Below are 11426 nucleotides of genomic sequence, written 5' to 3' on the forward strand. Positions count from 1 at the left end.
TTCATCAAAAACCAGAAAGATAGAATATAATTTTGCATAGAAAACACAACTCCAGCCCAATACTCAATCTCCATTTTATCAGATTTTGGGCATTTATTTATGCATACTGAAAATCATTCTAGACAGATTATAAATAGAATTGCTTGAACTTAATTTCAGAGATGTACAATAAAGTCTACAAAAATGAATATTTCACAAGCCGTTGCACTTGAGAAAAAAAAATTTACATGTTAGGATGTCAGGATAATTTAGTATCCATTTCAAAGAAGTGTCTCTGACCAATGCTATTTACTAATCTGCAAACTGAAGACATTAAATACAAAACAGAACATTCTTATAAACAAAAAGAAACCTTTTTACTATTTGGAGTTAATTCTGGGAATTAGTAAATAAACTACCATGAAAGTAACTAGTGAAAAGTTTTTCCAATCCCATTACATTATTTCCCTCTTTTATTCTATGTTTAAAACAGAATAATCTAATCACACTGACAGAGTGATATACAGCAAGAGTTTCCTCTCTGTTTTTAGAACTACATCACTACGTGCAGAGATTGAGTTTTGTTTAATGTAGCATAACTTGTGGATTAGTATAAAGAGTTCCAACATATAACTGCTTGCCCAACTGTAAAATACAGTACCTTTCTTTTCATTGGCCAAGTGCCAGCAAAGCCCGTGATGATAGATAACTTGAGGATTTAATTGAGGCAAAAATAACTGTAGCAACATGGAAGAAAATGGTCATATATTTCACCACTGCTGAGTAGTTACAAGCCAAACAGATAACGGCATCATTCTATTCACCGATTCCAAAGATGAAATACGGTGCAAAAACTAAGAAGCAGCAGTCATGGGGATATTAATGAGTTTCAAGCTTTATTTCATTCTCCTGGGAGGCATTTTTCTGAAAATAAGCAGCTACAGTAAGGAACATGTATTCAGATGAACAGAACATAGAAAGTAGCCATGCCCAATCCTTCAGTCAGAGACTCTTAGAAATGATACACCTTTACGCTTCTTTGCCATGTAACAAAAAAAGAAACAAAAACAAAAAACCCAACTGCCATATGACCAAAATGTAGTCATTTCTCCCAGAGAAAACTGTGCCAGGTCCTCTGGACCACTGAATCCTTACACATGGACAGAAGCTGCTGAAACAGCTATTTCACAGGGCAGACAATGCTCTACCATGAACCCAGAGATCATGAGCCATGGGTACATTGCAGGCAGTGATCAATGACACTGAAGATGCAACAAAAAAAGCCAGCCACATGTGCATATATACACACACAAACATATATTTTTTTTGCCTATATACACAGTATATTTTTTTAATGTATGTGTATACAAACACACACCAAGGTCTGCAGTAGGATCAGATGTGTTACTGTTTTGTACCCCAGCCTGTGACTCTTGGTTAGATTTTTCTCCCCCTGAAAACCTATTCTTCTGATTACATTTAATAACCAGATAGACATTCCTCACTAGCTTCAAGAATTGTTTTGTGATAGTGAACAAATTAACATAAGCTTACTCGCTTCTAATATCCCATGCCACAATGAATTTGAGAGCAGAATGAGTTCTTTCAGCTGCGATAAAGTTACAGTGATACCAGAATAACATGATGGAGAGAACTATTAGGATGGGGTTGTTTATCCTTGCAATTCTTATTAACGTTAAATGGAAATGAGCAGTGGTGTGCTATGACTGTTTCAGACTCTTCCACCATTGTTTTTGCCTCTATTAAAATTGCCATCTTTGCACAAAAATAAAAACAAACTGTCACTCACTTTAGTTGGACCATTTCCATGAACGGTGATCGGTAATGTGTCGTACACTGAATTCCTTGCTCTTACTTTTCCTTCTTCAAATTTCAAAAGGACTTCATCTGAAAATCAAAGATCGTACAGTAATAACAGTATATAAATAAAAGCTAAAACTTCAGAGTTCTTGCTGATACAATATACCCTGCTGTTATCATTGTCAATGTTACTTATTTGGAAGCTTTTGTTCATTTTTTTTAACTAGTCCTTGAATTCTAAGCTCCTTATGCTAAATAAGGTTACATCAAACTTCAGCATTTGCCATCAGCAGCCTTCAGTATTTGAATAAAACCTGCTTTGAAAATAAAACTAATTTTGTGCAAATGCTATTTATAGAGAAATCAGTTATTTCAGATATGATCTGATTATAAACAGCTGTTCCATAATTGAAGGTTAAAGGTAAGAAAGGAAGTTTGCACAGATGGCATTTTTCAATTTAAATCCATAACAATTAAATAAAGGAAATTCCACATTATTCCAAATTCCATTTCATTACATATAGCCATTTCCTTAAGAACATCTAAAATGCAATTTTTATTACCAGTCTTACTCCTGTAACTAAGTTTGTAAAAGGCAGATGGAAAAGTGGTTCTTAACTTTGTATCTATTGCTAACTTCATTTATTGAAAACTATTTTTTCTATTTTAAACCAAATATTTTATCAATGGCAGAAATCAATTAGTATTAAACCCAAAAGACCTGTAACTAATCTGGTAATCAGGTTTACTCATCCAAATACTTCTTTAAAACACGCATATGTTTAGGGAATGATATTCATGGTTAAGCAAAAAAAGTGTTAATAACAGTTAACAGAACACACAACATGCAAATCATACGCTTACCAACAGCTCCATTTAGGGTCTGGAAAATTGTACATTTGTGGTCCAAAGTAATGTTAATGTGTTCCTGAAATAGAAGTAGCAAAGACGTTGAGGCATTCTAAAAGCCAATGTTTTCATGATAATGTTACAGTTATACTGCAGTGGCAGCAAATAATCAGGCAAAACTACTCTACATGTTCTGCTCTTAGATATAATTCTCAATTTTATACTGTTAAGTTTTTCCATATTCCTGAGTTGTACAGCTGTATACCGATCAGTTTTATATATGCAAAAACTATCTAAACTTGAAGGATAAAGGTCATAACTCTCCAAAGAAACTTCAATTTGGCAATATAAGCCAAAGAAAATTTGTGTCTTACCTTAACAAAAAATTAACAAGTCTTGGCCAAGCAACCAAACATACTGTGTTTCACAGTCTCAAAAACATAAAAGCCCAATCTAAGTATCACGTCAGAATAGAAAACACCACTGGTTTTAAAACATGTTCCTAATATTGTATTACTAATCCTACTTAGATTCTTTTTTAAAGTACCTTGTTTTGAAGTTTTAACATGTTGATCAGAGTATATAACCTTTAAAACACCCTTAAAAACCCTTATACAGATAACATATTCTGTTTTGGTCTTCCAAGATTTTGTTACGTATTCTACAGCATTGGACATCACCGTACAGACAATTAGTGCTAATGTATAGTACAGTATATAGTACAGCAACGTGCGCTTGCAGCCCAGAAGGCCAACCCAGGCCTGGGCTGCATCACAAGAAGTGTGGCCAGCAGGTCGAGGGAGGGGATTCTGCCCCTCTACTCTGCTCTGGCGAGACCCCACCTGGAGTACTGCGTCCAGCTCTGGAGCCCTCAGCATAAGACAGACACGGACCTGTTGGAGTGGGTCCAGAAGAGGGCCAGGAAAATGATCAGGGGGATGGAACACCTCTCCTGTGAAGAAAGGCTGAGAGAGTTGGGGTTGTTCAGCCTAGAGAAGAGAAGGCTTCGGGGAGACCTTCTTGCAGCCTATCAGTACTTCAAGGGGGCTTATAAAAAAAGGTGGCGGCGAACTTTTTAGCGGGGCCTGTTGCAACAGGACAAGGGGGAATGGCTTTAAACTAAAGGGGGGTAGATTCAGACTAGATAAAAGGAAGACATTTTTTACGTTGAGGGTGGTGAAACACTGGCACAGGTTGCCCAGAGAGGTGACAGATGCCCCCTCCCTGGAAACCTTCCAGGTCAGGTTGGACGGGGCTCTGAGCAACCTGCTCTAGTTGAAGATGTCCCTGCCCACAGCAGGGGGTTGGACTAGATGACCTTTAGAGGTCCCTTCCAACCCAAACTATTATATGATCCCAAGCTAAGCACCATGGAGGCATTCTGAATCACAGTGCAGTAGTGCACTGTGCAGAGGTACACATTTTTTGTCTAGAAGACAGTCTGTTTAGACAGCTAATTACACTACTTCTGACTTTGGTGCAGAGTCAGCTTTAATGTCTCTACACCCTGTCCTTTCAAGTGCATATCTAGCATCTGACTTAACTTGCATAATATTAATTCAAACATTAAGGGCTGGAAGAAGTGTCCTATGAGGAGTGGCTAAGGACTTTGGGCTTGTCTAGTTTGGTGCAAAGGAGGCTGAGGAGCGACTTCATTGCTCTCTACAGCTTCCTGAGGAAGGGATGTGGAGAGGGAGGTGCTGATCTCTTTTCCCTGGGATCCAGTGATAGGATGCGTGGGAATGGTTCAATTCTGCGTCAGGGGAGATTTAGACTGGACATAGGAAGCTTTTCTTTACTGAGAGGGTGGTCAAACACTGGAAGAGGCTTCCTAGAGAGGTGGTCGATGCCCCAAGCCTGTCAGTGTTTTAAGAGGCATTTGGACAACACCCTTAATAACATGTTTTAACTTTTGGTCAGCCCCGTGTTGGTCAGGCAGTTGAACTGCCTAGACGATCCTTGTAGGTCCCTTTCAACTGAAATATTCTATTCTATTCCTGTACCTGTATCTAAACATGCCTGATGTTTCAGGCATAACTTAATAGAAAAACATGTATTTATTTCAGAAACTTCACATCTGCCTTAAGTATACAAATGCTCAAAATCAACCTCAAAATTCTGCAATATCAGCTTCTAAAAGTCTTTTTGCATCAATACACTGTTAACTTTCCTTAGCCCTCTTTTTCCAGCATCAGGGCCCATGCCTCTGACATCTATCATGCTTTACTGCTGCTACTCAGCAGAGAACTTTGTTAAGCTAGGGCACGGCGAGGTCTTCATCAAAAATTTACGATGCAGCTTTATTGAACGTATCTGCACAAAAAGCTGAAGAGTGAGAGAGAGCTGCAGGCAGGATCTGAAATGGCAGCAAGCCAGAATATAAAACACTGGATCAGCAAGTAGTTCAGTGACACCCTGGAAAAATGCCACATTCTCCGGCCGTCAAACTGCCAAATACATGGGACCCTCATTGAGATGAATGTGTCCAATCATATACCTCAGAGCTATTATTCCTAACAACGAAGTACAAACTGCCTGGATCTGCAGACAGCCTGAAATAATATATTAAGTCATGACCCTTTGGAAGCCTGTTCATCACTCCAACAGTAGGAACCTCCAGAGAACAAACACAACCGTCAACATGGCACTCAGGAATAAAGAGACAGCACTCCTTTTATTTTTATCTCCTGATGTTTTATGAGGAGCAGCATGTTATTTCAAGCATAAAGAAATGAGAAAGCCAGTCACTACCTACCCTTGCCAATGGGTCAACATAGATTTTGGTGTAAAAGAGCTGGTCATCGTCATTATCCTGCAGATTCCATTGCTGCACAATACGGTTTATGTATGGAGCATAACCAATAAATCCTGCAATATCACACACACATAAGTTATTTCCATAAAAAGCACTACTCTGCCAATGCTGTCCGCCACTCAGGGACTTCATTCTGACTCTTTGGTGCCAGCAAAGGAAAAGTATGAAATTCATACAACTTGGCTCAAAATCCAGTTTTCTTCCTGTGATATGTACCAGTTCTGTTTTAAAGAATTCATAATTAAGGATTGTTTTTATACTAATGCTATTTTAGGGGAAAAAGTAGGAAACAGATGTGTTTAGGATGGTCCTGAGAACTCCAAAGCATGAGATTAGACTACTACTGCTCCCAAGAAGGCCATCTGTGGAAAAAGTTTCATTTTCATCAGTCACTTCTTGCTGGCAGAGAAGCCTGAATCTAATACTGCCAGAACTACAAAGAGAACTCAATTCAAAAACCAATATACATTATGTTTAAGCCAAAACAAAAAAAGATAGGGCAGATAGGTGAGGTAAAGAAGGGAGGGAAAGGAACGGGGACACTCCCAGATCTAAACGCTGCCCAGCACCATGTACCTAGGAGAAGTGACATAGTGTGCTCTGTAGCAGTTAATACATGCACTGACACTGATATTGTTTAATCAACTGCAAAATTATTGTTACGAGAGCTGGCATTTAAAGGAGGACTCCAGAATTAACATGTCATTGAGATTAACAGGAGTAACTCGCACTTCTCTTGGAATGAACTGCCTAGGCCATGCTGACGGGCCAGGCAGAGCTACCAGCACATCTACACTGTATGCACAGATCCCCAAGAACATCGTAGCCAAGTCAGGAAATTCTATGACCATAAGTAGCATATACTGCTTTCACTGGGCTCATACACTAGATTGCTTCTGAAGTAGATTCAATCGGTGGCAATTGGGTCATCCCTGCACAGCATTTTGTTGCAAGGCACAGTTGCTTGCTAGGCTGTAACTTTATTTACCTGCTTTTTACAAGTTATTGCCAACAAATACTATGTAAGTTTGAATGGAAACTATTCTTGAGCACAGAAGAAGAGCTATTCAAGTGGGGAGGGAGAAGGGAAAAGGAGTACAGCAAATCCAGTCCTCGATTTTGTACTTGGGGAATTCAGGAACAGTTCCACATACAAATACATAGAACAGGTAACAGAAGTGAGTCATGTTCAAGTTCAAGAGTTTACTGTGTTCAAGAATCACACTTGCCTCCTGAGTTCAGGAATCGTTTTCCACTCCGGACAACAGGATACTTGTCAGCTAGCTTTTTATCAGGCCAAATTAGTCCATCTGCTGCAAATACCACTTTATGATTAGTTTCCTGAAATTTCTTTAGCAGTTCTTCAGGGCCCCCCGCAAAGATAACATCATAGCTGAAAATAAAGAAAAGACATCTGTTAGATTAGTTTAATTTTAATGTCTCTGTGTTCAAAACAACAAGTGGTTGGACTATTCAAATTTTAAAAGTCATAGACAGTCCTTTTATTCTGAAAAATGACTCATTAAATCATGTTTTACCACCATGTAAAAATCTTATACCCTTCTAGGAGAAAAACTTCAGTCAATACTATTTATCCAATACAGTTTCCCCTTCTATTTACATTCTTTTTTTTTTTTTAACCTTCCACATTTTGGACATTCTTTTTCCTTCAGATTTTGTCTACTCGAAATTGATTTTCACATTTCATGTATTTTGAGTAAAAAATATATTTTCCCCTTTAGAGAACTGTTTATGTGTTTGAGAACCAAAAACAAAACAAAACAAAAATTCAGAACTTAGCAGATGAAACAGAGGAGGACTGAAAGATGATTTAGGTGACTCTCACTGGGAAACTCTAGATGACCTTGTCCCAAAACACAACGGCACTGACTTCCTTCTGAAAAGTCTTATCAAGAATGTACTTAGCTATTTCTCAACAAGTCTAATTGCCCATAAACTTAAACTGTGTTGAATCCTGACAATATATAGATTTCTCCTTCAACCTCTTTAATGTGCTGAAGACTTCAGAAGGCTCTAAACTTCACAATATCTATTTATGAAAAACTTCACCTGCCTTTATGTGTTCATCAGATTTGACTCCCAACTCCTATCGAGGACAAAGACCTAAAGGTGGAGGGCTCATCTCTAAAAACAGCAGTTACCCACAGCTGAAGGTCAGCACTACCCCAAAACAGAAAGAAATATGCACAGGTTTTGCAAAGGTCATGTAAGGATGTGGTACCACAAGCCTAGTGGTTTCTTGTTGTTGAACCATATTTAAATCAATGCCTCTGAGAAAAAAAAAACACACCAAACCAAAACCTCAAAATATAGATAAATGATTAAATTATTCAGAGCATAAGGTTCCTTTGTTCGTACTTGAGATCTACATACAAAAGCATTAATGTGCAAACCACTTCAAGGTTCATTTTACACAGCGTGAAACCATGGCACAGTAATATTGGAATCATGTCATAGGTTAGCCTCTGGCTGAAAAAGCAGAATATTTGGATTTAATGGCAGCATCGCAGCCTCACAGCTTCCTCATCCGAATGCAGGTATATTCTTATTCCACACATCTACCTCAGTAACTGGAAATGATCAGCCCTGATATAGGGCAAAGGAATGGTACAGCTACCAAAAATCAAAAGGTCTAACCTTGACCAAGATTTTGTTCTTGCAAAGTCTTTTAGCCAGGCTAAGAAGGAGGACAGCAGTACCCCCACCTGCAGTACACAGAACTTTTTGCATTGCAACGTATTACTCAGCAATAGTGCCAACAGATCAACCATTACTGACTTCTGGTACTTCTTTATTACAGTTCTGAAATTATTTTAAACATCCTTTCTTCAAAGGGGATTTCATGCAATTGGCCTGAGAGAACTGAACAACAGCTGGCTTACAAATGCAAAAGGGAAGATTTCCACCGCAGAGCATAGTATGAACCCTGGCGAGGAAGTGTGTTATGTAGTCTATATAAAGTAAGTGGGTTTCCAAAAACTCTCACTGTTTTGTTTTTCTGTAACTTTGGCAGAAGAATGTATAAAAAAAAATATTGCACATTTTGGAGCTTCCCCAGTTTTGCAAAAACTGCCTGTTCCTGCCCAAATATACAGGAATACACTTCCCTCCCTTTTCCATTCAATTGGTGTAGCCCGATTCAAAGCCAGAATGAGCCTGAACAAGAAGCAAGAAACAGGAGGCAAGTCAAAGACAGACAAAAACAGGGATTTGTCTGAGTCTTTAACTTAATAGCTTATGGCAGGCTGTGCTTCTCCTCTTTGATCAGGTTAGTGCTGCTGCTGCAATGACTTACAGCTGCACGAAAGAACCAAATACCCCTGGAACATTGCTTCCAAGGACTGTCATTCTGGAAGAGAAAGCCAAAGTTGAGCAACACGCTGGGCTAGCCACAGGCTCTGCTTGTGAAAGGAATACGCTACTTAATACAGCACAGTTTATAATACAAAGCACAGTGCAGAGCTGCTAAATTGCATTACCAATTATTGTGAATTTTACACGCTAATGGATATTATGCAGGAGTATGAATCCTGTATGACTCGACCTCCATTTTCCAATAATTTTCATGGCCCTTTGTTTTGTCAAGAGGTGACTTACTGCCACCACACCTCCTCCCGAGCAGGACCTCCACCAGCCTTCCACCCCTCGCTGCCAGTCTCCCCATCAGCTGCTTTGAGGCTCCTGCTTTTCTCTCCAGGCAACACGAAAACTTCTAGAGTCAAACTAAAACCTATAAATCCATCATTTGCCTTGCTTACCTGCTATGTCAGATTATGTTCAGTCTATCTAGCATTCCACTCCTTCTGTAAGGGAGGATTCACTTCAGGTCTCCACCACTAAGACCATCACAAAATGGGTCCCAGGACTATCCTTGACAGTTTATACTGTTATTATGGGTGATGCACATGGCTTACTTTAAACAGGCCTTCAAAATTTGACAGGGGAGAAAAAGTGTGGATATATCCAGGAAAAAGCAGGCTGCCTTGGCAAGCTGGAAAAGCTCAGATGCTCTTTTATTTATTCTTTATAAATCCTTCCGATTAAGCAGAAAGCAAGGAGGGGGGGGGGGGGCACACCACCTGAAATTTCCACAATTCCAATCCCATTTCCTGAAGCTCCCAGATGGCAGATGCTTGAGGCTGGAATCCACCCATCCCTCCTCCTCTTTTGCAGCAGCAAAGCACCCTGGCTACGTATCCAGTGCTCCCAGCAACACAGGGAAACAGCAATGGTGGCTGGGATCCTCTAGAACCGAACATGCAACTTTTGCATCCACAACTTTCATAACAAGGACATGTTGCTATTGGAGCTGCAGGATAGGAGCTCAAAATACAAACAAGAGAGGGCTTACTCTAGTAACCAGCAATGCCGGTCCCGTATTTCATCCTATTAACTGGACTGTTCAGCTGCACAGCCATTTTGTCATTTACACTGTATCCCCACCACGATCACACTTTAACCATTTTGAGATATGTAAAAAATGTAGTTATCCTCCACTTTGACAAATATTTAAAACAAAACAAAAAACCCGAGAGGCTTCAAAAATCTTCCACGATACAAATAGATGGCTGTGGGAGTTCTGGATGAACAATCACAGCACCAACCATTTCATCCAGTCTACGCTGGCCATTAGCCAGTTCAATCTGAAATGGTCCAAAGTAAACCAGAGGTTAGTTCTCACAAAAACAAGCCTAATTGAAATAGCATTCCATCTGCAGGCAAAGCGTTTTGCTATCTGCACCTAGAAACAAGCTGTTCACAGAAGTTCAAACTATTTCCAGAATTGTGAGCCGTATAAAAAAGACTGCTCAAAAAAAAGAAAAAAGGCAAGAAGCTAAGTTTAAGTAAACAGTTCACTAGAAATTACTTGCCTAGTTACAGTAAGTAAACCAGACATTTCTTTCTCCCCCCTCCAAGATTAATATTCCAAGTGCTTCACAATAAATATAATGAAAAACACTTGAAAAAGAAAGGAAGTTCACTATATTTGTCTTTTCCAAACTTACTGCTACATTAATTAACATTTCAATTGCAAACCAGGATTCCTGGAAACGAAAAAGCTCATTAGAATTAAAACATAATGCTAGAATCAGCAAACTTTTTTTTTCTCCTATTTGGAATCGGCTCCACTGGCTTTAAATCAATATGTACTTGGGATTATGGACCTCAAGAACTTGGGAGGCCTTAAATCCTGTGATTTTTCATGGCAAGAAAGATTATGGCATCTCCACTTCAACACACATGGTCCTCTGTACTCTCTCATCCATGCCAGCAGACAGCCTGCCGCTCAAGAGAATAAATTATGCTGGAGAAGAATTTCAGCTATACCCAAATCTGATAACAAATTTGCATATTTTACCATATAGGGAGAAAATAGTGATGAATCAGGATAATGAATTTGAAAACAAAAATTCAATGTAAGTAGCAAATATTTGGGAAACATTTGATTCATCTGAGCATTTAGTAAAGAACAAAATAATCTCCCAAATTAATCCTAAAAAGCTTCAGTTATTGTATGATCAGTAGAACAACATTACGAACAAACATGTAGTGTATTTACTTTTAGAAAGATACTTTTTCCACTTACCGAATGCAAAACTGATCAAGTCAGTAAGAAAAAAATTCAAAAACTGAATGTGTACCTCCAAACTGTTACTTTTACTGTCAATTAAGTGTACAAAGAAAATATTCAGTGTAGTAAGTTTCCCTTATAAAGCTTGTTCATAAATTGGTTAAGATGATTTAGACATTGGCTTTCTAGCTCTATCTTCTACTTATCACAAGAGGTACGATTAAAAAAGAAAACTGAGTAGCAGCTTTAAATTTGCTACCAGTTTAGCAGGCTACTCCAACTTTCCTAAACTCCTAACTTATGCAAAACAACAAAGGAATTTTCCAGCAAATACCACTGTCAGACCATTTTCTCTTGTGATGTCTGCTG

General features: G+C 38.8%; 1 protein-coding gene across 1 annotated transcript in view; it reads right to left on the reverse strand.

Moving 5' to 3' along the window:
* PLOD2 (procollagen-lysine, 2-oxoglutarate 5-dioxygenase 2) overlaps positions 1-11426 on the reverse strand; it is a gene marked incomplete at its 5' end in the record, with an annotated part of 41122 nt that overhangs the window by 26803 nt on the left and 2893 nt on the right. Inside the window, 4 exons of the mRNA XM_009320404.1 lie at positions 1790-1887; positions 2665-2728; positions 5405-5517; positions 6694-6857. Of these exons, the coding sequence (XP_009318679.1) occupies positions 1790-1887; positions 2665-2728; positions 5405-5517; positions 6694-6857 (439 nt within the window). The remainder of the gene's footprint in view (positions 1-1789; positions 1888-2664; positions 2729-5404; positions 5518-6693; positions 6858-11426) is intronic.

The sequence above is a fragment of the Pygoscelis adeliae genome, unplaced genomic scaffold (assembly GCF_000699105.1).
Source record: "Pygoscelis adeliae isolate BGI_AS28 unplaced genomic scaffold, ASM69910v1 Scaffold413, whole genome shotgun sequence".
Lineage (NCBI taxonomy): Eukaryota > Metazoa > Chordata > Aves > Sphenisciformes > Spheniscidae > Pygoscelis > Pygoscelis adeliae.